The sequence below is a fragment of the Quercus robur genome, chromosome 10 (assembly GCF_932294415.1).
Source record: "Quercus robur chromosome 10, dhQueRobu3.1, whole genome shotgun sequence".
In the NCBI taxonomy this organism is placed as follows: Eukaryota; Viridiplantae; Streptophyta; class Magnoliopsida; order Fagales; family Fagaceae; genus Quercus; species Quercus robur.
The window spans coordinates 39030277-39057017 of NC_065543.1; the positions used below are offsets into that span (position 1 = coordinate 39030277).

The 26741-nt window shown below is 39.2% G+C and overlaps 1 protein-coding gene and 1 pseudogene across 1 annotated transcript; both read left to right on the top strand.

The window, feature by feature from the left end:
• LOC126704136 (UDP-glycosyltransferase 83A1-like) overlaps window positions 1–163 on the top strand; it is a 16562-nt pseudogene extending 16399 nt beyond the window's left edge.
• A 7063-nt stretch (window positions 164–7226) lies between these two features.
• Window positions 7227–9194, top strand: LOC126702028 (thaumatin-like protein 1). Its single transcript, XM_050400627.1, has 3 exons — window positions 7227–7333; window positions 8040–8278; window positions 8579–9194. Exons 1-3 carry the CDS (start codon window positions 7261–7263, stop codon window positions 9017–9019), a joined length of 753 nt encoding a protein of 250 aa, XP_050256584.1. The 5' UTR covers window positions 7227–7260; the 3' UTR covers window positions 9020–9194.
• The last annotated feature ends 17547 nt before the right edge of the window (window positions 9195–26741 follow it).

A 26741-nucleotide genomic window follows, 5' to 3' on the forward strand; every position in this document is an offset into this window, starting at 1 on the left:
TGAAATCAAAACAAAAATAGAAACACTGCTCTCTGATGATTGTATAAAAACAAATGCACTGAAGCTAAAGCAAATGGCTGAAAAGAGTGTAACTAAAGGTGGATCTTCTTTCAAGAATTTCGAACTCTTTATTGAACAAATAAAGCATGAAGGGGTGTTCTAAAGTTTTATTGTGGGATCGTTTCCACTTCTATCCAAGAATGTCCTTACTAGCATACTCCTTTGAAGCGAGTTGCTAAAGTTTAAGATTCAGATTTGAAAAAACAGTGTGTTGTGTCATGTGTCCATTGCAGGAGTCATCACCGACTTGCTTAGGACGGTGGTTGTTTGTTCAAGATGTGAAAAATGCAATTATGATATATCTTTGCATGTTCTTAGTTTGGCTAAAAACCAATTATGGGACAGTAGGGTACTATAGTTGGAAGAAGTGTTATTTGACATGTCAAAGATGTGAAAAATGCAAGAGAAGCATGCAAAGTGTGGAGTCAGAGAATTTTAAGATGAAGAAGAGTTGCAATTGTTGGCTTTTCCTTCGCATTATAGTATTTTAAAATATAATTGCTTATATATCTACTGTATGCGTGTAAGCCATTTAATAATGTTTGTTTGTATAGACCCCTTAATCTAATATATTAGCCAAGTGATTACTTAAGTTAATTATGAAATCTAGGTTAAAACAAATCTACTATAGAAAACCCTAAAACGTTTTAAAACAACTAGGGCTGAGTTGGAAAATCTGTAGAAAAAACATTCTGCCTGAGCTTCGATCGATCGAGCCCAACCTTCGATCGATTGAGCCAGGCTGAAATGCATAATGCTTTCCTGCATTAGCTCGATTCCAACTTTACATAAATGCACAACTTTGAGCAAAACTAAAACACTTCTAAACACATTGTTTTGATCATGGTTTGCCAACAATACATATTAAAGTTCTAAATACATAAATATCTAAGTCTTTAGAACCTAACAGAAAGATATTCATGCTTAGCCGAGTTCTCAAGTTCGATGAAATCATGGAAATTGACTTCCACTGTTCATCTAGGCGGAGACGTGAAGATCACTTCATTTACTTTTAGTCAGCAAGTAAGCAAAAAATGATAATGACCATTGATGCAAGCATATGCCATCGAACTGATCGAAGTAAAAATGCACTAGAGAAAGATATTCATGCTTAGCCGAGTTCTCAAGTTCGATGAAATCATGGAAATTGACTTCCACTGTTCATCGAGGCGGAGACGTGATGATCACTTCATTTACTTTAGTCAACAAGTAAGCAAAACATGATAATGACCATTGATGCAAGCACGTGCCATCGAACCGATCGAAGTAAAAATACTTCTTCGAGGTAAGAAAACATACACCGTTGACAATAGCCATTGATTATGAATTATTGATTTAAGGATGGGCCATCTATCGGTGGATTCCACTTTGAAGTAAGAAAATGTACAACTTTGATAATGACCATTGATCACGAATTATTGATTTAAGGATGGGCCATCGAGCAATGGTCCATTATGTCTTTCGCTGGTAAGAAATTCACATAAACTTGTGAAAAAAATCATATCTATTTTAATATAAAAACTTGCCTCTTCTTTTTATTTTACATACTCATTTATCAAAATATCTTGCATCAAATTTTTTTTCTTCAAAAACAATAATCATCATCCAATTTCTTCATTCATCCTCAGAATAAAATAAAAAACTAAATATAAAATGAATAACGTTATTGTAAATTTACACAATTATATATTTACGGATGTATGTCATTTTTAAGAAAAAATGTATAAAATTTTACATTTCTTTCTATTATACACCCACTGAGAGTGAGCATATAATATTGTTACAATCTCTGTCATCAAATAATGACATTGAATTTGATTGGATATTTTCACCCAATCATTTATTGGCAATCTCTTTTCATTTAAATTTTCACTTTTTTTAATATTAAAATCATAATGGCATTTCATGCCCTCCGAGTTTTAATTCTCGAGTTAGATGGTTGGTGAATTTTTAATCAGCCAACTCATCTTTTGTGGTTGGCCATAATTTTCTATATATTGAAAGATCATGGTCTTCCTTATCAATCTCTTAACCACTAAACTCACATTCTCAAGACTAGAGTCATAGGGTATTTTATGCCCTTCGAACTCCAATTCTTGAGTCTTAGTGATTTTTCTTCATTCCTTGGGAAGTCATCCCTAGGGTTCGTTTGGTTGGAGGGGTGAAAAGTGGAAGGATGAAAAATTAGTGGGAGAATGGAAAAGTGAGAGGATAGAAAAGATTTGGTTTTCCCTCATGTGTGTTTGGTTGGGGTGGAAAAGTGGGAAGGTAGAAAACTTTTTTGTTTGGTTGGAGAGAAAAAGGGGAGGATGAAAAATGTAGTTTATATAAATTGACTATTATGCCTTTATTATATAATAGTGGGAAAGTGAGAGGGGTATGTGAGTGTAATAAAGTGGGGGTATTTGTGTAAAATGCATTTATCATCACTTTTCCCTCCTCATTTTCCTCCCAATTTGGGAAAACTTTCTTCCCTATTTTTTGTCTCTCCTATTTTCTTTCCTCAACCAAATAGTGGAAAACAGTATTTCCCACCCTATTTTCCTCTCCCTATTTTCCATCCTTCCTGTTTTCACCCCAACCAAACACACCCTAAGAATTGTGATTCAAGGTGACTTCATTAATTCTAGGTGGCTCTACTCGAAGTGGCTCAACTCTAGGTTGTTCTACTCGAGGTGGTATACTTTGGTTAACCTCAGCATATCCCGAAGGCCTTTCATGGCCCCTAGTGTATTATTGGTCTAAGGAGTAGGACCATTGACCACTCCAAAGTTTTGTCCTAAGCCTATATTACAAAGTGTAATTGGACACATTCAAAGTACTTCTGCCATTTCTTTTGAGAATTGCTTAGGTAAGGCATCAAACTTCAGCAATTCTATGACCCAACCTATCAAAGTTATGATCTATTTTATGTTGGCGTACAACAATGGCTCACTCTTGATTTTCTCGACTCATCTTAAGTAAAAAAGGTCTGAACTTGAAGTAATATTATCTTTTATTCTTCGAGTTTTTACTGGCATGTACTCTCACTATATAGTCGCCAATTTATTAGGATAGAAACCAATTATTAATTAATCTTGACTTCAAGAGCAAGGGTCTCCAAAACCTATAAAGAGAAAACCACATAATGACCAACCACACGTCCTTTTCAAAATAATTGCTTTCTTCTCCACTCAAATTTCTCATCATCCAAACACACTAAGACAAGGGAAAATGGGCTTTTGTCCTCATTTTGAAAAAAACTAGCACAATGTACTTGTTTTAAAAATATTAAACACTGTGTCCTTGTTTTAAAAATTGATTTAAAAAAAAATCAAGTTATAGGTGGAATTCAACATTAGCAATGTCGAGTTCTATGCATATTTTGCACTTAATTTAAAAAAAAAAAAAAAATTTAAGTGAGGATATCGAGTTTCAATTAAAAATTAACTTATAACTCAATTTTGAGGATATCAAGTTTTATACAGAACTCGATTTTGTTAAAATCGAGTTTCAAAAATAAGGATATAGTACTTAATAGTTTCAAAAGCCCATTTTCCCCCACTAAGACACACCAAAACATCTGCACACACACACACTCACGCACGCACGCACGCACGCACGCGCACACACACACACACACACACACACACACACAAAATCCTAGCAAGGGAAGAGAGAAATACCATCATTACCACCATACACTCTTAGCGTGATGGTTATTCCAAGAGTATAAGTGCTTGTGGGATGTGGGGAATAAGGGCCAATGTTTAAGTTTCCAAAATGAAACTTTATATAAATACACTTATATAATTAAATTAGATTAGAGTAAAATTCAATCTTAGAACACCAAAATAATAATAATAATAATAATAATAAAAAAGAAATTCCATTGTTGTGGCACTTGAGTAGTCACATTAATTCTTGGTTTCCAATTGAACACGAGTTAGTGTCCGTTTGACAAAAAGCTTTTAACATTTTGTTTTTTGATTTTTGCCTTAGATTTTTTGTAAATAAGTTAATTTTCAACCTTCTTGAAAATAAGTTAAATTTATGGCTATTTTCATCAATTTTTTATAATGTGTCCTATTTCTATTAGCTATAATTAATACAAACCCTTTGTCCTATTTTTTATGTTTCACTTTATACTCCACCTTTGACAATAGCCATTGATTATGAATTATTGATTTAAGGATGGGCCATCGAACGGTGGATACCACTTTGAAGTAAGAAAATATACAACTTTGATAATGACCATTGATCACGAATTATTGATTTAAGGATGGGCCATCGAACAATGGTCCATTATGTCTTTCGCTGGTAAGAAATTCACATAAACTTGTGAAAAAAATCATATCTATTTTAATATAAAAACTTACCTCTTCTTTTTATTTTACATACTTATTTATCAAAATATCTTGCATCAAATTTTTTTAATTTTTTAATTTTTTTTTCTTCAAAAACAATAATCATCATCCAATTTCTTCATTCATCCTCAGAATAAAATAAAAAACTAAATATAAAATGAATAACGTCATTGTAAATTTATACAATTATATATTTTCAGATGTATGTCATTTTTAAGAAACAATGTATAAAATTTTACATTTCTTTCTATTATACACCCACTGAGAGTGAGCATATAATATTGTTACAATCTCTGTCATCAAATAATGACATTGAATTTGATTGGATATTTTCACCCAATCATTTATTGGCAATCTCTTTTCATTTAAATTTTCACTTTTTTTTAATATTAAAATCATAATGGCATTTCATGCCCTCCGAGTTTTAATTCTCGAGTTAGATGGTTGGTGAATTTTTAATCAGCCAACTCATCTTTTGTGGTTGGCCATAATTTTCTATATATTGAAAGATCATGGTCTTCCTTATCAATCTCTTAACCACTAAACTCACATTCTCAAGACTAGAGTCATAGGGTATTTTATGCCCTTCGAACTCCAATTCTTGAGTCTTAGTGATTTTTCTTGGGAAGTCGTCCCTAGGGTTTGTTTGGTTGGAGGGGTGAAAAGTGGAAGGATGAAAAATTAGTGGGAGAATAGAAAAATGAGAGGATAGAAAAGATTTGGTTTTCCCTCATGTGTGTTTGGTTGGGGTGGAAAAGTGGGAAGGTGGAAAACTTTTTTGTTTGGTTGGAGAGAAAAAGGGGAGTATGAAAAATGTAGTTTATATAAATTGACTATTATGTCTTTATTATATAATAGTGGGAAAGTGAGAGGGGTAGGTGAGTGTAATAAAGTGGGGATATTTGTGTAAAACACATTTATCATCACTTTTTCCTCCTCATTTTCCTCCCAATTTGGGAGGATAAAAAAAGTGGGTCCAGGAGGTAAAACTTTCTTCCCTATTTTTTGTCTCTTCTATTTTCTTTCCTCAACCAAACAGTGGAAAACAGTATTTCCCACCCTATTTTCCATCCTCCCTGTTTTTACGCCAACCAAACACACCCTAAGAATTGTGATTCAAGGTGACTCCATTAATTCTAGGTGGCTCTACTCGAAGTGGCTCAACTCTAGGTTGTTCTACTCGAGGTGGTATACTTTGGTTAACCTCAGCATATCCCGAAGGCCTTTCATGGCCCCTAGTGTATTATTGGTCTAAGGAGTAGGACCATTCACCACTCCAGAGTTTTGTCCTAAGCCTATATTACAAAGTGTAATTGGACACATTCAAAGTACTTCTGCCATTTCTTTTGAGAATTGCTTAGGTAAGGCATCAAACTTCAGCTATTCTATGACCCAACCTATCAAAGCTATGATCTATTTTATGTTGGTGTACAACAATGGCTCACTCTTGATTTTCTCGACTCATCTTAAGTAAAAAAGGTCTGAACTTGAAGTAATATTATCTTTTATTCTTCGAGTTTTTACTGGCATGTACTCTCACTATATAGTCGCCAATTTATTAGGATAGAAACCAATTATTAATTAATCTCGACTTCAAGAACAAGAGTCTCCAAAACCTATAAAGAGAAAACCACATAATGACCAACCACACGTCCTTTTCAAAATCATTGCTTTCTTCTCCACTCAAATTTCTCATCATCCAAACACACTAAGACAAGGGAAAATGGGCTTTTGCCCTCATTTTGAAAAAAACTAGCACAATGTCTTTGTTTTGAAAATATTAAACACTGTGTCCTTGTTTTAAAAATTGATTTAAAAAAAAATTCAAGTTATAGGTGGAATTCAACATTAGTAATGTCAAGTTCTATGCATATTTTGCACTTAATTTAAAAAAAAAAAAATTTAAGTGAGGATATCGAGTTTCAATTAAAAATTAACTTATAACTCAATTTTGAGGATATCGAGTTTTATACAAAACTCGATTTTGTTAAAATCGAGTTTCAAAAATAGGGATATAGTACTTAATAGTTTCAAAACAAGGACATTATACTAGATTTTTTAAAAAATAATGGCAAAAGCCCATTTTCCCCCACTAAGATACAACCAAAACATCTGCACACACACACACACACACACAAATTCTTAGCCAGGGAAGAGAGAAATACCATCATTATCACTATACACTCTTAGTGTGATGGTTATTCCAAGAGTATAAGTGCTTGTAGGATGTGGGGAATAAAGACCAATGTTTAAGTTTCCAAAATGAAACTTTATATATATACACTTATATAATTAAATTAGATTAGAGTAAAATTCAATCTTAGAACACCAAAAAATAATAATAATAATAATAAAAAAGAAATTCCATTGTTGTGGCACTTGAGTACGTAGTCACATTAATTCTTGGTTTCCAATTGAACACGAGTTAGTGTCCGTTTGACAAAAAGCTTTTAACATTTTGTTTTTTGATTTTTGCCTTAGATTTTTTGTAAATAAGTTAATTTTCAACCTTCTTGAAAATAAGTTAAATTTATGGCTATTTTCATCAATTTTTTATAATGTGTCTTATTTCTATTAGTTGTAATTAATACACATCCTTTGTCCTATTTTTTGTGTTTCACTTTATACTCCACCAATCATGAATACCATATATTTGATAAAACATACATAAAGTGAAATACAAAAAGTGGAACAAAGAATTTGTAGCCTAGATTACCAAGGTCAGCTCAGTACCCTAATAGCCCGGCCCAGACGGTTGAATAATTTCCCTCTATATATACGCCACACCTGCCCAAGTTCATTATACCTTTTGAGAGAAGTTTATCATACTTGTTATTTATTACTCGTTGCCACCATGAGTAACAATCGTACAATGACGAAAACCTTGGCACTCTACAGCCTTACAATGGCCTTCTTTTTCCTATCTGGTATGCCTCAGGAATTAGTTCCTAAATTCTGATATGCATTAGCACATTGCTTTTGTCAGTAAGCCTCGTCTTTTTTCTTTTTTTTCTTTTCTTTTTTTCTCTCTCTCTCTCTTTTCTTCCAAAAAAATCACAAAATTTTAGGTTGCGACAATAAAGCCATAAACCCCCACGAATTCCCAAAGTGTTGCTATTATATTCATTTATTTTACACATGAAACACATATTTAGATTTTATGTGAAAAGTTTTCACACTTGTTAATATACACTTGTTATCCACATTTTATAAATATGTAAACACTTTGCATATGAAATCGTAATGAGTAAAGATGATGTAAAGTAAGAAATGTATAGTGCCCCTCTGATGAACAGGTCACATTCTTATTTACTTATTTATCTATATAGACCTGTTATAGTTTAATTTCTCAATATAATAAAATACATTCTCTTCCACTCTTTTACGTACTTACAATGAAGCTGAGTCAACAAATGGATCTCGGGCTAATATAACTCTTACAAATAGAATAGAAGAAATAATATTGTGGTTTCAAATTGCAACCTGTTGAATGATAACGATCATAATGATAAGTGTATCTACCCTTAAAAATGGTATATGGATCTCCTACGTCTTTTTGCTACTTACAAGAAAGGTTTTGTTTTCATGTTCTAGATGGTGACAAGGAGTTTGTTTTATATATGTTGCATGCAGGTGCTTACTCTGCTAGAATAACTTTCACAAACAACTGTCTAAATACTGTTTGGCCAGGAACCCTAACTGCGGATAACCAACCGCAATTATCTAATACTGGATTTGAGTTATCATCTAAAGCATCCTTATCATTGGATGCCCCACCTCTCTGGAAAGGTTGGTTTTGGGCCCGAACCGAATGCTCTACCGACTGCTCTGGAAAGTTCACTTGTGCTACTGCTGAATGTGGTACTGGTCAGGTGATAAGTTATTACTAATTGTTTCAAAATCTTAAGTTATTAGAAAATTAATGACTTTAATCATTTTACAATTATTCTTACTCTCTCTCTCTGATGTATGAGTTCAGACTTCACTTTAATAAGTAGACTACAAAACATGAGATTTTTATTCTTTTTTTTTTTTTAATTTTTAAAATAGAAGGTAGAATAAAGATAAGGTTCGAACTCAGAAGTATCAATTGCTCCTATTCAATTATCTCAAAAGTTTTAAACAATTAAGAAATTACAAATTTAATCATTTAACTATTATTCAATGGTTAGGTTGCGTGTAAAGGTAATGGTGCAATCTCGCCAGTTTCTTTAGTGGAAATCACCATAGCAGCAGATGGTGGACAGGATTTTTACCACGTTAGCCTTGTAGATGGGTTCAACTTGCCTATTTCGGTAGCCACACATGGTGGGTCTGGTTATTGCAGGGCCTCGAGCTGTCCAACCAACGTGACCATGGCATGCCCAACAAAGCTTCAAATGAAAGGGTCTGATGGGAGAGTGCTTGCTTGTAAGAGTGCATGCACTGCTTTCAATAAGCCAAACTATTGTTGCACTGGCACTTTTAATACTCCACAAACATGTCCACCTACAGACTATTCTCGTCTATTTAAGCAGCAGTGCCGTCAAGCTTATAGCAATGCTTATGATGATCCAGACAGCACATTTACCTGCTCTGGTAGACCTGATTACCTTATTACCTTCTGTCCATGAATTAAAGAGAGGAATTATGTGTTCCCTATTCTCTAATAGTAGCAGGAAACTATTAAGTTTCATTACAAAAGAAAAGAAACTATATTAAGTTTCATGTATTAAGGCACATGTTAAATAAATGAAGGGAACATGAATATATATATATATATATATATATATTGTTTCTTTTGATAAATGTCACTTTAAATATAACCCCACTCTTTTTATTATTGTGCCAAACTAAGACCTACCCCTTATTATGTTAGTTCTAACTTATCTAATTATCCTTTTGCCAATTTCTCTTTCTATATTCAAATAGGGCAGCTTCATATTGTGTCTAGGGTGGTCGCAGGACCGCCTTGACTTAGAAAAAAAAATTACTATTTTTAATGACTTTTTTATCTTTAAAAAAAATTGTGACCACATCTGCGTTTGTGCATTTGGGTAGAAATTATTTCTACCCACGTCTGCGTTTCCAGCGTTTTACTCTCTTTTTTTACACGCGTTTCAAGAGACAAAATTCACTGTTACAGCTATTGTTCATGAACAATAGCCGTAATATTTGACTTTTCAGCCACTTTTCAACACATCAGTGGGTCCCGTGCACTGTTCACGGGATCCACAGACCTCAGTTTTTAGCAACTTTTTCATTAAAAATGGGTTCCACAGTACTATTCACACATTTAAAAATTATTTTGCTATAGTATTTTTAGTTTTCAATTTTCAGCTGTATCTAAATGGACCCTAAATGTGTGGGTTTTAAAGTGGAAACAAAAAAAAAAAAAAAAAAAAAATAGTGTTGGGAATTTAGATCCCGATTGTTATGAATTAACTAGTTTTATGCCAAGTTAATTAAGAAATCATGCTTTCAAGTTCAATTTATGGTTAATTGTATCACAAATCAATACCGCAAAACAAGTGAAACAAATAAAGAACAAGGCAATACGGTTACAAAGAGCCCTAGATAGGAAAAACTCGCTAGGGATTTACTACCAACCTTCAAGGAAATAAATCCACTATATAGAATTGAAGTTTACAATAGAATCAACCCTAATCTTATAGCAACTCCAAGTAAAACTTACTGATATGACCACATAAAACACTAAATTCTTGGACTCTTCTATTGTGAATTTTGTTTACACTAGTTGCACAGCACTACAAAGCGTTAGGAAAAAAAAGCGCCGGGATAAGGCATTTTGGACTATACCGGGGCATTTTGGGGATATCCTGATGGTTTAAAAATGCCGAGATAGCTCCGGTTTTTTGTAATGAGTCTACAACTTCAAGAATATTCTCAAAGATTCTTCACAATAGCAATCTAGCTCTGTGGTTTTTAAGTGTTTGCAACAACTTAGCTTTCATCATCAGTTTGACAGTCTTGAACCCCAGTCTTTAGAAACTTCTAGACTTAATCTTTAATTTTGGTTTAGAATTTCCAACCTATAAATACGACCCTAACAAAAAAATCCTAATGGATTGCAAGAGTTGATTTTATGTATCCTTACTAATAATTCTGATTTTTATAATCTTCTCATTACTCATTCTTGATTAATTTTAATACCTAAATTGTATATCAAGAAAAATCATATTCTTAATTTGTAATTTTTTTTTTGAGAAGAAGGATTAATTTTTAAATTAAACCCATGATTTCAAATACTTTCAATTAAAATAAAATAATGAAAAATATAATAAACACTCTCTCTCTCTCTCTCTTTTAAAACCTAGTTTGACATTGTTCATGACTGTAAAAGTCAAATGTTGTAATTAACTTCTCCACAATCATCTTCACAAAAAGAAGGAAAAAAAAAAAAAAAAAAAAAACCTCATTGTTAGAGATATATTAGCCTATTAGCATAAGCTCAAGCCTAATTCTACTTTGTGTACAAGCCAAGCCTCCTACTTGAACTACAAATCTATTAGTCTAGGGTTTAGTCTACTATATATACACATGTTATTGTTCATTGTAATATAAGATTTGTACCATACTCTAATATATTATTGATTTATGAAAAATATAATAAACTCTCTCTCTCTCTCTCTCTCTCTCTCTCTCTCTTGAAACCTAATTTGACATTGTTCATGACTATAAAAGTCAAATGTTGTAATTAACATCTCCACAATCATCTTCTCAAAAAAAAAAAAAATACCCTTCCCCATAATCTATAGATCACAAAAGTGTTATATTTATTATCCCGTTATATCTCCAATATTTTCTAACAAAAAAATTAATTAGTGTGGCCAAGACAGAAAAAAACAAATCTTGCATTATGTTTTATACTAGTTGCCTATACGGGGCTAGGCCACAGGCCCCACAGGCCTTAGGTATTGTACGGGGTTGGGCCACAGACCCCACGGGCCTTGAGCCCAAGCCTCACAATACATCATATGACCTTGCCCCCATTCCAGAACTTTAGCCTATATCTAGATGCCTCAAGGCCCAGTCTAGGCCTAAGAGCTGAAATGAGACTGCACCGTCCTGGATACCCAAAGTAAGCCCTCCCGGTCGTCTTTAACCAGGTCGGAGATGTTATTGCTAGGAGAAACCCTGTACTCTGCTGCTCGGCAGTGCCTTCAAGAATATCGTTGTTGAGCGGGCTTTTGGAGGTGGGAATCAGTTCCAATGCCATTACCACCATTCCCAATGGAACATCCACTTAGAGATGATGGAATTGGACCCTTGTTTGCACTAGTAAGGGGGGTAATCATAACATCTCCACTTAACTTAGCCTATAAATAGGATAAGAGAATGAGGAATGGGCGTTGGAAAAAAAGAGGGGAGAGAAGACCAAGAGAGAAAAGGAGTGACTCTGTGAGGTAAAAAGTAGGATCTAAGGAAACAAGAGTGCATTTGGGTTGCCGAGTATAGGACCACCCATAGTAGGAAACCCAAAGCCCACCACACAAATAAATTGCGAGGCCAAGTAAAGCTTGAGCCCAAGAACCAAATTTTGGGTATGCATTATTGGCGCCGTCTGTGGGAATCTCCTACGAAGCTGTGGTTCTGTTAGGACGCACACGGGAAAATGTCTGGTGGACAATCTGGGAGCTATGCTGAAAGTGGCTCTGGAAGATCTTCTCGGGGATCCACCTAGTGGGAAAGAAGGCAGAAGGGACGCGAAGATAGGGAGTATGAGGAGCAAGGGCAGTCTAGTCTTGGAGAAGGGTCATTTTAGACGTACCAGACCGTGTCCGGTGCTTCAGGGCGTAATTGTTTCGACAAAAGGGATGAAGAGCTTGAGCAGAGGGATGAGGAACTTGAGCGTCTACATAGGTTGGTGAGGGATTTGGAGTTAGAAGCGAGAGGTAGGCATTGGAGATGGGACCATGAGGAGCGAGGAGAAGGGTTGGCTAGTGTGGGGGGTCACCGTGGAGTAGGGTCCCATCAATCAGGATCTCATCGCCACCAAGATCTCTCGCGGGAATATGTAGATCGGGATTCGATTTCCCCGAAGGAGCGACAACCCCAGAATGCTGCCATGGATGTTGTAAGCCATTATATTCAAATGATGTCTTTGCACACTTATAACGATGCATTGATGTGTAAGATATTTCCCTCGAGCCTCAGTCCCACTACGTTGAGGTGGTTCAACGGGCTAAGGAAAGGCTCGATCCACAGTTTTTCCAAGTTGATTCAATAGTTTGGTGTTCGATTCATGACTTGCAGCCAAGTTCCACCGCCCGTCGACGCATTGCTATCAATGAAAATGGGGGCTGTGGAAACCCTCCGCAGCTACGCTAACCGATATTGGGAGATGTACAACAAGATTGGCGGAGGTAACAAAAAAATTGTGGCGAGTAATTTTCGAATGGGGTTGCTCGAGGATTTTGAATTGCGAGACTCGTTGACAAGAAGGCCTCCCGAGGATATGAGGCAGTTGATGAGGCATATTGAAGAATAGAAACGGTTGGAGGATGATCGGTTACAAAGCAAAGGCAAGGCCCTGGTCATATATCATCCTTGGCAGAGTGATTTACAGTCAAGGTCGCAGAAGGATTTGAGGATTCAAGAGCCAGGGCCATAGATAGGGGAAGTGAATGTAGCCTTCAAGGAGTCGGTGCACAGGATTGTGGATCGAATCAAGAATGAGTCTTACATCCAGTGGCCAAACAAGATGGGGGGTGACCTTTCAAGGAGGAATCAGAACTTGTACTATACTTACCATAAGGATAAAGGGCACACCACCGAATAGTGTAGAGTGTTAAAAGATCATCTGGAGCAGTTAGTGAAGGCAGGGTATTTGAAAGAGTTCATGGTGGAACCTAGGCATCAGGAAGCCGGGTAGGGTGCTTGGCCCCACAAGAATCCTCTCCCACCCCTAATGGGAGTGATAGAAGTCATCCACGCAACCCTAAGGGGCTCTCAGGTGTCCAAGAGGAGGGGGTGCTGGCTGTGGTATCAGCAAAAAGTAGCGTGAGTGAGCAACCCTCTGAGAAGAAGCTGAAGTAAACTCGGCAGCCCATCACCTTCAATGATGATGATCTGGAGGGCATGATTCAACCACATGATGATGCTTTGGTGGTTACAGCCCGAATAAATGATTTCATAGTAAAGAGAATGTTGATAGATTAGGGGAGTGGTGCCGAGGTGATGTATCCCGACCTGTTCAAAGGGCTTGGCCTGATGAATGAAGATCTCTCCAAGTACGATATACCGCTGATAGGGTTTGATGACCGTATGGTCATCCTAGAAGGGCAGATCTCGCTTCTCGTGAATATGGAAGGTAAGGAGGTGATGGTTACATTCATAGTGGTCGCTTCTTTTTCTCCGTACACGGCGATCCTTGGAAAGCCCTGGATTCATGCAATGGGGGCTATACCGTCCACCTTGCATGTAAAGGTAAAGTTCTGCACCGAGCAAGGTATTGTCGTAGTAGGGGGCAACTAGCAAGTGGCTAGGCAGTGCTTGGTAGCCGCAGTTAACCGAGGAATCAAGCAAAAGGAGTCAACCGAGGAGACTCCCTTATAGCAATTACAGGGACTCCAAAAGGAAGTGGGGGCTAGTTGTGCCAAAGACTTGGAAAGAGTAAGGATATTACCGGATGATGATAGGAGTTTTCTGATAGGAGCAAATGTGAAGGATGAAGAGAGGGCAGAGATGTTGCTATTTCTTGTGCAGAATATAGATGTGTTTGCTTGGAGCCCGTATGAAGTGTCCGGGGTGGACCTTGAGTTCATAGTTCACAAGCTCAACGTGGATCCCTTATACCCTTCCAAGAAGCAGAAGCCGAGGAGATCGGCTAAGGAGCACGTCAAGGCTGTCAGGCAAGAGGTTAAGAGATTAAAGGAAGCTAGGGCTATAAAGGAGATATTCTTCCTAAAGTGGCTTGCGAATACCGTGGTGGTAAAAAAGAAGAACGGCAAATGGAAGGTCTGTGTTGACTTTACTGACCTGAACCGAGCATGTTTGAAGGATACATTTCCCATGCCGAAGATTGACCAGCTGGTAGGCGCCACCTATAAGCACCTAAGGATGAGCTTTTTAGACACTTTTTAGGGTTATCATCAGATTGCCCTAGCTACCGAGGATTAGGAGAAGATAGCATTCATATCCCCTGATGTTAACTATCATTATACCATGATGCCGTTTAGGTTAAAGAACGCCGAGGCCACGTATCAACGGATGATGACGAGAATGTTTAGAGACAAGATTGGACACACAGTTGAAGTGTACATTGATGACATGGTGGTAAAAATCAAATAGGAGATGCAACACATTGATGATCTCAAAGGAGTGTTCGAAGTACTTCAACGGCACAAGCTGCGCCTCAATGCCGATAAGTGTGCCTTCAGAGTAAAGGCTAGCAAGTTCCTGGGGTATTTAACCACTAACTGAGGAATAGAAGTCAACCCCGATTAAATTGAAGCCATAAAGCGCCTTAAGCCACCGAGCAATCCGAAGGAAGTCCAAGTGCTGACCGGTATGTTAGCTGCCCTCAACTGGTTTATTTCCAAGTTCACCGACCACTGTCATCCATTTTACCAGCTTTTGAAGAAGTGGAAGGGATTCTAGTGGAGTGAAGAGTGTGAAAGGGCCTTTAGGATTTGAAGGAATATTTCGTGCGGGCACCTATGTTGATAGCCCTAAAACTCAAAGAGAATTTATTCATGTATCTCTCGGTGTTAGAGCATGCCATAAGTGTCGTGGTTCTGAGAGACCAAGGAGTACAACAGCCAGTATACTACGTCAATAAGACCTTGGTTGACGCTGAGACAAGGTACTAGCCCCTGGAGAAGTTGGTGTTAGCCCTCATGCACGCTACACGAAAGCTGCCCCATTATTTCCAAGCCCACATCGTCTATATGCTAACTGAATATCCTTTGCAGTCCTTGTTGAAGAGATATGATTTCACGAACCGAATAGCTAAATGGGAGACTCGGCTTGGTTCTTTTGACATTAGGTATTGACCAAGAAGTTCAGTGAAGGGCCAGGTTCTCACCGATTTCGTTGTGGAATTTTCCTCGAGGAGAGACATGAAAGTGGTTTATCATGTGGATATCCAAACATGGAAGGTATTTGTGGACGATGCATCTAGTGCAATGGGGGCTGTGGCCAGGATTGTTATCATTGCTCCGGAGGGGATAAGTAGGAACATTCTTTTAGGTTGGGGTTTAGGGCCTCTAACAGCGAAGCTGAGTATGAAGCCTTGCTGGCCGGATTAAGAGCTGATCTGGATATGGGCGCACAGGAAGTTAAGATTTTCTTAGATTCCCGATTGGTGGTTAGTCAGGTGCAAGGCAGTTTTGAAGCCCGAGATTCCCAAATGAAGGAGTACTTGCGAATGGTAAGGTAGGTTATGAATCAGTTTCTAAAGGCAAAGGTGATCCAAATGGCCTAAGGGTAGAATCGACATGCGGACTCTCTGGCCACATTGGCATCGTTAATGATGGAGGAGGTACCTCAGATGATCAAGGTGGAGCTCATAACGAAACCAAGTATTAATGCTGTGGTAGGTGTCTCGGTGGTAACAGCGTCCGAGCCATGTTGGATGAACCCAATCGTTAACTTTTTAGCCGACGACTGAGTACCAGATGATGAAAATGAGGCTAGCAGGGTACATTGGGTGGCCTCTCAATATTGGTTATAGGCAAACCAAAAACTATACAAAGGTCTTTTGGGGAGCCATATCTTTTGTGCTTGCGCCCCGAGAAAGTTAGTGAGCTCTTGGTCGAACTACATGAGGGAGTCTGCGGCAGTCATGTAAGGAGAGTTCATTGGCATATTGAGCGATGACCCAAGGGTTCTGGTGGCCACAGATGCAGAAGGATGCGGCCGCATACATGCGAAAGTGCAAATAGTGCCAAAAGCATGCCCCATTGATCCACCAGCCAGTAGGTTGTCTAAACCAGGTCAATAGCCCCTGGCCCTTCGTACAATGGGGGCTGGACATTCTCGGCCTGTTTCCCCGGGCCACAGGCAATCGAAGGTTCATTCTAGTAGCTATGGATTACTTCACCAAATGGGCAGAGGCTGAGACATTGGCTAGTATTCGGGACATAGATGTTAAAAAGTTTGTGTGGAGAAATATAGTTATGAGATTTAGGGTGCCGGACTCTCTCGTATCTGATAATGGGTTGCAATTTGATAGTAAAGCCTTTCGTGAGTTTTGTAGTGATCTTGGCGTCAAGAACAAATATTCCACCCTGGCCTACCCCCAAAGCAATGGCCAGGTTGAAGCTGTTAACAAAGCGATTATGAATGGATTGAAGAAAAGATTGGAAGGAATGAAGGGCAAGTGGGCTGAGGAGCTGCTGAATGTTCTATGGGCATACTAAACAACCCCTAGAAGGTCCATGGAGAAACTCCATTCTCCCTAACATACGAGGCGGAGGCTGTCATACCAGCCGAGATAAACCTATGTAGCGCACGGGTTACAGGGTTTTTCTCTGCCTAGAATAACGAATTGATGGCAAAGCATTTAGATTTGTTAGAAGAATGCCGAGAGTCAGCAACTATACACCTAGCCGAGTATCAGCAAAAGCTTTCCCAGTAGCAATAACCGGGATGTGAAGACAAGAGAATTTGGCGCTGGGTACTTAGTGTTGCGGAAAGCAGTAGGACATATGCGAGACACTAATGCAGGGAAGTTAGCCTCGACCTGGGAAGGGCTTATAGAGTTACCGCCATTGCAAGCGCAGGAGCATACTATCTGTAGGACTTTGATAAGAGACCACTTCCCCAGCCATGGAACGTCCATAATCTAAAGAAGTTTTATCATTGAGTCGTCGGTACCCATGAATAGGGGTTCAGTGTAATGGCATATGTATGTAATGTTAAGTAATGCAAGGGCAATGTTTATTCATACAGATATGCCCACACTCTTGGTTTCATTACTATTAACTTACTAACCCCAGCTAACAGATGCGGAGAAAACCTAAATTTAAATTATCTTAAGGACAGAAACCTGTCCCTGGTTCGATTTTCATCACCGGACGAGTGGAAGCCTTACACTAAATTATTCTAAGGACAAAAACCCGTACCCAGTTTGATTTTCATCACCGGACAGGTAGAAACTTTACACTAAATTATTCTAAGGGTAGAAGCCCATACCCAGTTCGATTTTCATCACTGGACAGGTGGAATCCTAATCTCAAATTTACTCCAAGGACAGAAACCTATCCCCGGTTCGATTTGCATCACCGGACAGGTGGAAACATTGCACTAAATTATTCTAAGGATAGAAACCCATTCCCGGTTTGATTTTCATTGCCAGACAAGCAGAATCCTGATTTCAAAATTTACTCCATGGACAGAAGCCTGTCCCCGGTTCGATTTACATCACCGGACAGGTAGAAACCTTACACTAAATTATTCTAAGGGCAGAAACCCATACCCGGTTCAATTTTCATCATCGAACAGGTGGAATCCTAATTTCAAAATTTATTTAAGGACAGATACCTGTCCCCGGTTCGAATTTTATCACCGAGCAGATGAAAACCTAATCTCAAATTTTACCTAAGGAAAGAAGCTCGTCCCCGGTTCAATCTTCATCATTGGAAAGGTAAAAACCTTACGCCAAATTCTCTTAACAGCCTTACACTAAATTTCCCTAACAACGAAAAGTTCAATACTCGGCTAATTTTGTACTCAGCAAGGCTCAATCACCTAGCATTCATTTCCATTAAATTAGGAAACATATGTCAATTACAGCTTTTATTGCCAAGGAGCCAAATCCTTCCAAATGTAAGCAACTTTTTTTAGAACGTTCCCGGTTACTACGCACATGAAGATATCTCCTATCCTTTTGAAGAGTTAGTCTTAATCACCGTTCAGGGGCGAACCGTGATTAGACTACCCGATCAATTAGAACAATAATAAAATAAAATAAAATAAAAAAAAGGGGACAAACACAAAAACACACAAACAAAATAACCATAACAAAATAACCATAACAATACATGATGGGAAGAATAACTTAGTAATAAGGAAGTGACCATCCATATCCAAGTATCTAATCAAATAAAGCAAACCATTGTTTTGTCACCATAGCTCGGTGACTATAGGAAAATAAGACTCAGAAAAATAAGAGATAAATTATTGTTTTGTCACCACAACCCAGCGACTATAGGCAAACCAAACTAATAACAGTAAAAAAATTAAACACGAACAAGGAAAAAACAAAAAAGCAAGCTAAAAACATAAGCATCAAACTGAAGGATCGATGGGCGGGAGATGGACTGCATCATCAGCTTGTCGGTCTAGGACATCCTCAGCCGGTGGTTGCTAGACTTCTTCATTTTCGACGGCATTAAGGTTGCTGGTGACCTCAAGACTGACAATCTCCACATGGGTGTCAATCGCTTGCACTAGCTCCCTCATGCTGGGGGTATCTTCTTCGTCAGTAGCATTGGCTTGACTTTGAACGGGGGGAGGAGGAGCCGGGTATGGGATTTTCTCCGGGTTCCTCAGTGAGGAATCCTCGAGCACTTCCATTACTTTAAGGGCTGCCAACCACCCCTCCCCAAACCCATGAAACCGAGCTTGGTGGACAATGGGCTCCACAAAGTTCTCATCATTAGCGAAGCCCTCATTGTACCACTTATTCTCGTAGGCTTCAAGGGCCGCCTTCAGGTTAGCTATCTCGTCAACATGGGCCAGGTTTAAGCTTTTTGCCTACACTAATTTAAGCTCTATGCCCCCTAGCTTAGCTTCCATCTCGATCAGTTTCTTCTTAGCCAACAACCGAGCCTTCTCCGAAAAAACTGAGCCTTCTTTCCAATGGCCTCAGTAGCCTTGCCCTTCTCCTTTGCCATGGCGTTAGCCACGTCCTTCAGCGTTTTCTCCTGTTCAGCATCCTCGGCGAGCTCCTTCAGCCTCTTGCCAAGGATATGGGTCAGCTGTGCGGCCTGGCAACGCAACAATAACAATTATAAGGGTGAAAAGAGTACCCATGCATCAAAATAAACGAAAAAGGGAAGGAGAGGAAGTTACCGCTATGGTGTGCCACTGTAGCCACTGTGCTATTGAATCCTTGGTGCCATTTGAGAAGAATTCGACATCTTCAGGCAGTAATAGTCTGTGCACCAAGCTCTACGCCACCTGCCCCCCTTCGTCTTAGACCTAGGTCCTTATACTACCAAAAGCTGGCAGAGGCCTGTCGTCGAGTTTGAAGGTAGGCTGCCAGCCGAGCTTGGGCCGTGACGAAGATGCCACTTCAGTGCTAACCCGAGCAGCGGGCTGGGGATCACCTGCTGGCTCCCGGAATGTGATCCCGCCCGATGCCCGAGGAGGAATCCTCGTAGGAGCGTCACTTGGAATCCTGGGCGGTTGGTCAGCTACACGTTGTTTCTTTTTGGCACGGCGAGCTGGGGGAGGAAGGGGAGTTCGATCCTTGCCTTAAGGCTATTGAGGGGGAGCCGAAGGCTGAGTGCCGAGAAAAAACCGGTCAACAGTCATTTTTCGCCTGGTCACCATCTCCGTGTCTTGGTTGGCCTCGACTGCTTCTGGCTTGGTTATTCGGGCCTGAGCTTCGCCCTCTTCAACAAGTACGTGGACTTTACGGCTCTAAGACACACGTTCAGCCAATTCGTCTCTCACTGGTGCGAGATCCTTTACTGTAGTATATCTGGGGCCGAGATCCCGAGCTTCACCAACAGTCAAGGAGGGCGAAAGAAAGTTGACGTGCTGAACGTCAATATATGAGAGAAGTGGGCTATCCACCAGCAAAGTTTGGCTGAAAGACTGCCAAGTAGAATACACGGGGTCACAATCGAGTATTAGATGGGATGCTCGGAGCTGTCCGTCTGTGTGCACAAAGAACTCTGACCTAAGTACAAAATTGAGATCCCTCACATGCACAACTTTGGGGTCTAGCTTAAACCTTTTGCTTTCTACATTAAAACAATACAAAGCTAGTTAGTGCCTATTTGAGCAAAATAATCATGAGCAAAATGCAATTAACAAGTAAAAGATGTTCGGTACCGACCAACATCACGTGGCGAAAGTGGGCAGGGGAGCTCATCGGCAAGTTAATTGCCGCTCACTTGGACAAATTCTCCCGCCGAGTTTCTATTGGAATCAGGAAGGCAAGATATAAGCCGTACCCGCATGTCCCTATTCTTTAAATAATAATCAGACCTAATATTGCCACATAAACTATACATAAAGTTGATGTCGTGACGGTTCAGTTGCAATCCGAATATTTGGTTTAGCCTACTGACACAACTCACAACTCAGTATAAATTGGGGGGGAGTTGGTCGGGGCATAAACCATAGAACCTAAGGTTACCTACAATGAGAGGGTCTATGGGAAACCTAAACCCACCCTCTAATATACCATCAAAGGAAAAAATGCTACGTTTGGGCCAAAACCCCTCTCGAGAGCAATGTCACCCTCGTAACAATAGGCAATATCAACATCCCTAAGGATGCCATAGGCCTCTCTAAAGTTGGCCAAGGTAGCCCCAGGTGCAAGTAGATGAGAGTATCCCTTCCTAAACTATGGAGTGAAGAAAAATTGAAAGGAATAAAGAGTAAAGAAAACTTACTTTGGGCTCTAGAGAGTGATGATCTGGAGTGGAGTGTTTACGCATAGGAAGAGAATGCTCGGCAAAGAGGAAGTTAAGGGAGAAAGGATGTAAAGAGTGATGTGGGAAATTAGAGGGAACTATTTATAGGGTCCAAATGGGGGTAAAAGCATTTAATGAAAAGGGGAGGCGAGAAAAACTTTCCGAATTTTTTTCTAACTGCCACGCATGCTGCCTTGATTCACGAACCATCAAGCTATAATGACGGTTACACCTAACAGTCTGGCATGACACTTTTCATGAGCACATAAATGAATGTCCAATCCATTCAGTCACAAACGCATGAGATTCTCGAGGAGCCTCTGGCATATGCCTTCCTTGATTCATGCTTGAGATTCGGACATGAATCAAGGGGGGCTATTGCACGGGGCTAGGCCATAGGCCCCACGGGCCTTGGGCCCAAGCCTCACAATACATCATATGACCCCGCCCCCATTCCAGAACTTTTGCCTTGATCCAGATGCCTCAAGACCCAGTCTGGGCCCAAGAGCTGAAATGAGACTGCACCATTCTAGATACCCAAAGCAAGCCCTTCCCGATCGTCTCTAACCCGGTCGGAGGTGTTATTGCTCTAGGACACCCTGTACTCGGCTGCTCAGTAGTGCCTTCGAGAATATCGTTGCATAGCGGGCTTTTGGAGGTGAGAATAAGTTCCAATGCCATTACCACCTTTCCCAACAGAACATCCACTTAGAGATGATGGAATTGGACGTGGATTCGCACTAGTAATGGGGGTAATCATAACACCTCCATTTACGTTAGCCTATAAATAGGATAAGAGAATGAGGAATGGGCATTGGAAAAAGAGGGGGGAGAGAAGACCAAGAGAGAAAAGGAGTGACTCTGTGAGATAAAGAGTAGAATATAAGGAAATAGGAGTGCATTTGGGTTGTTGAGCATAGGATCACCCATAGTAGGAAACCCAAAGCCCACCACACAAATAGATTGTGAGCCCAAGTAATGGTTGAGCTTAAGAACCAAATTTTAGGTACGCACATCACCTAACATTATTTTCTATGTCATGTTTAATACTCTTCAAAGGAATTTCCAAGTAAAAAGAAAAACCCAAACGAATGAATTAGGTGAAAAGGAATTACCTATAATTCTCACAGCCTACTGCCTTTGATAGGCCAAAAACATATTAACCCCTTGTCATGAATTAATTGATTAATTAGCCAAGTTTATTAATTAATCAAATTAACATGCAATTGTACGTGGCAGCACAAACAAATCACCAATTAAACTAAGTATGCAGTGGAAATTAAATTGACACGGTGATTTGTTTACGAATGGGGAAAACCTACATAGCAAAAACCCCACCGAGTGATTTTAAGGTCACCACTCTCGAGAATCCACTATTATCAAAACAAGTGGTTACAAGTAAAGGAATCTCAGTACCTTATACTAACCTACAGTTGAACCCTTACCCCAATACCCAATTGGACTTGTTCTGTAGTGACAATCTCTCCTTTCAATGCACGACTCCCAGTATGTAACTAACCAATTGTGTGGATCCCAATACGCGACTTGATCACCAACTTGAGAAGGATGTTGGCTACAAAGTTCTTCTGTTCATCACACAATAAAGATCATGAAGTTGCTTGGTCACAAAACCCTATGGTGTACAAACACAGCAGCTTCTTCAAGAGAAAGAAGAATTAAGGCAAACTAGGTTTTCGGTCACACTTTTCTTCATAGTTGTGGAATCGTGCTTTTGTGCAACTTGTGTAACCTTTTTCGGTCCTCAAAATAATCCTTATATATGTTTAGGGTTGTGAGAAAAAAAAGCTTAAACATATATTCACGGATTGGATTAAAATCAGCTCTGAAAAACTGAATTTCATAAACCTCGATAAATAGTCATCTATTGAGCTAGCTATAAAGCCACGGGTTTTAGTAGTTTTGTAAGGTTGAATTTAGTCAACCATGTGTTGGCTTTATTCCATGACAAATTTGCTTGTAATATAGCACTTAGAAACCTTGTATTTAGGTGAGAATCATGTAAGGGTAGTGTGTGAGAGAGTGTGAAGAAATGCTCAAGACAGTGCAGTGAAGCAGAGACTCGCGGCTAGGACTCGCGGGTGGCTCGCGGCTTGCAAGCCGCCAAAAGTTGCTCACGTGCAGAGCATGCAGGGGAGCTGAACAGTCACGCCACCTGGAGCACTACACAACAAAAATCCAGACTGGCCATTAAGTTAGCTCGCGACTTAAACTCGCGACTCAGTCAAGTCGCCAGCCAGTCCTGTTTTTGGAAAAATTGACTCTTCGTATTCCATTCTCACACCAGTATAAATACCCCTCATTCCCACAAGATATGTGTGGCTATTCAGAAAGAAAAACCCTAAGAGAGGTTTCTTCAAAACACCCACCCAATTAGAGAGAGCTACTCATTCTTAGAGAGAAATCTTTGTAGTCTCTTCTCATTCCCTCTCTCATTGTCATACCTATTGAGAGGAGATTTCTATCCAAACACTACCCACACCCATTCAGAGTGTTGAGTGTCTTTGGAGCTTTGGGAAGCATTGGAAGATGCCAAGGATGGCGGATGCTACGGTCTAGTAGCGGAATCCGGTAAGCTAGAAAAGAAAAAGGTTCGGCGCAACCTCGTTGGAGCAAGAAGCTTGGAGGGCTTAGGTACATCGGGTAGACTAGGCTTGGAGGGTCTATTGCTGTTCATGTATCCCAACTACATTTTCTAGTGGATTATTGACCGCTTGGAGGGCGGCGGAGAGGTTTTACGCCAAGGGCTTCGGTTTCCTCTTCGATAACACATCGTGTGTTGTCCTTGTGTTTGAATCTCTCTTCCCTTTATCTTTGCCTTTTATTTTCTGCTGTGGATGTGTTTATACACGTTTTTGAACTTTCAAGCTTTTAAAATCTTGGACAGACTTGCATGGCTTTAACACTTGAACTTGAAATCTTGTTTCTTAAAGTATTAAACATATCTTAGATCTACTCAATTACAAGTAAAATGCGTTTTGTCAAAAGATTAGCCAATTACATAAAATGTTGACATATTCCTAACATTGAATCACATATGTCCTAACAATCTCCCCCTTTGGCAATCCTTAACAAAACCACAATAAACAAATGAACATATGAAAGAATTCATAAATCACTCAACTTATATTCACTTGTTGAATACAATAAAATTTATCCTAACATAAACTCTTGAAAAACTTTACAAGAAGAGAGTTCATGGTAAGAAGACTTTGACAACTTGTATTTCTAAAACACTTTTAAACAAAACTCATCAAGGCATCTTAGTGTGAAATAGAAATATAAGATTGCATACAAGAAATAAGAAACATGTGCAAAAAGAGAGAAAAGAAACAACACATGTAAAGATAGGTGAAAGAACTGCAATAACAACCTCAATGTATATATATATCAACAAGTACAAGGTTTGCTATCACAAAGTGATCACAAGATCAAAGGTACATGATCAATGTATCTAACATAGAAAAAAAAGAAAAAAATACATAAAGTCCTCACTACATCCCTCAATATAAACACTCCCCATATCTCCTAAACTAACCCTCCCCATATGAGTATGACTACTTTCATCTCAAAACTACTTCCCCTTTTTGTCATGAGTAACAAAGAGGTAATTACATCATGTAGATATCTCATCATCACTCGGCGAGCCATCATCATCATCCTCAACATCATTAGCACTGCCAGAGCCATCACTCTTATCCTTAGATGCCTCAGGAGAGGAAGCCACTGTGTAACCACCCATAACAGCCTATCGTCGCACGATACGACCAACACGGATGTTCACCTGACACAACTCATCACTAAGAGTGTCAAGGTGAGCATCCATGCACATAAGCTGTGCCATGATGGCCTCAAATGTCACTCCACCTACTGAAGAAGAAGGAGCAGAGGTGGATGGAGTGGTAGAAGCCGAAGGAGCTACCTTCTGCGTTTAGGGTTGCCTCGAGCGAAGCTGTGCAAGACTCCGCTTAATAGTAGCAGCATCAATGGCACACATATATGAGAGAATGGGGTGACTTGGGATAAGAGACAGAAAAGTGGCGAAGAAGTCTCGTGATAGCAGAAGAAAAAATGAGCTTATCACGAGTCGATGTATCCCTAAATACATCTATGAGGGAGAGTATAAAGTGTGAAGGGAAGTCAATAATGAGACCCTCAATGAAGGATAACAAAAACCAAGCATGAGGCTCTGTGATAGTGTTATAGTGAGACAAAGGATGAAGAATAAATGTCATCACCATGTTAAAGATTCTCGGACCTTTAGCAAAGGCCGAGTATGAGGTGTTTTGACGGTCACCCCATGAAGAAGGTGTCTCACAAAAGAAAGACGAGAGTTTGTCTTTGGACACTGTCATCAAACACTCATAGCTAGGGTAGTCAGGATGCACTACCCTAGGCATGTGTAGTACCTCGGATACAATATCTGGAGTAACTACCATGCGTATATCCCAAACACAAGTAGAAAACTAAGGTATAGAGTAACCAAATCCGTGCATATTGGAGTAGAACTCCTATATAATCACGGAAGGGCACGTTATTGGGGCGCCACATAGTGACTCCTAATCCCTACAGTATATGACAGTGGGTAGGTCAATGTCAAAGAAGTCTGACAGAATGAATGCCACGTCGTGAAAAGTTCTCAAAGAAGTCTGATTTGGCCTTCTCATCACGAAACTTGACATGAGAGGGAGTGGGGTCAGATGGAGAAGAAGAAGAGGATGCCCCAGAACGAAGAGGGTTCTAAGACGGAGTAGACTTACACTTAGGTACCATGACGCAACTAATGTAAGAGGACAAGAAAGAAAGAAAGAGAGGGAGACAATCAAAAAAGTACCAAACAACAAATATATCAAAATATATAGAATTGAAGGTATCGAGAGAGATTGAGGGAATGAGATCTGAAATCATGATGCCCCTTTATATAGAAACTTCATAAAGCTCGATCGATTGAGAGCTATTGGGCTTTAAAACGCGCCTTTTAGCTGTCAAACCAGGTATCGAGGATCTAACAAGAGGTTTTCAATACAATAAAGCTCGATGGATCGAGGTAGCTATCGAGCGGCTATCAAGGAGACAGAAAGTTTCTCGATTGATCGAGCTAGCTATTGAGAGCTATTGAGAATGTGATAAAAAGAAGCTGAAGGGTCTCGATAGATAGCTTATCTGTTGAGACTTATCGAGAAGCTATTGAGATTGCTTAAAAACAGTTTCCAAAGGAGAGAAACACACAGATATGAATGCAATCAAGTATGCTACTCAACCAGAGATCCAAACAACATTTTAAGCTCTCAAAAACATCTCTCAACACAAAAATGTTAAGCACAAAGATTCCAAAACACACACACACACATACTAAACAAGTCTAATCAATTTTATATTTTAAAAACAATTTAAGACAGTTTAGTGAGCATATATTAACACAAGTATTCCTTGTGATGGCCAAATCACATCGTATCTACACATGTATTAAAAGTAGCAAAGAATATTGCGTGTTGTGAGTGAAAAACATCGCAAGATTGCATAAGTGTCTACATGTTATGACAATTTGAGATATGAGAAAATCACTTTAACTCACACACAATCATAACTGTTTGATGGGGATTATCACCTTTAAGGTATATCCTATAACTCCCACATCTCCTAAAATACACGTTTACAATCATATATAAAGCATTTTTATCTTTTTGCTTTTATTTTTCTTTGCATATTTTTCTTTTTA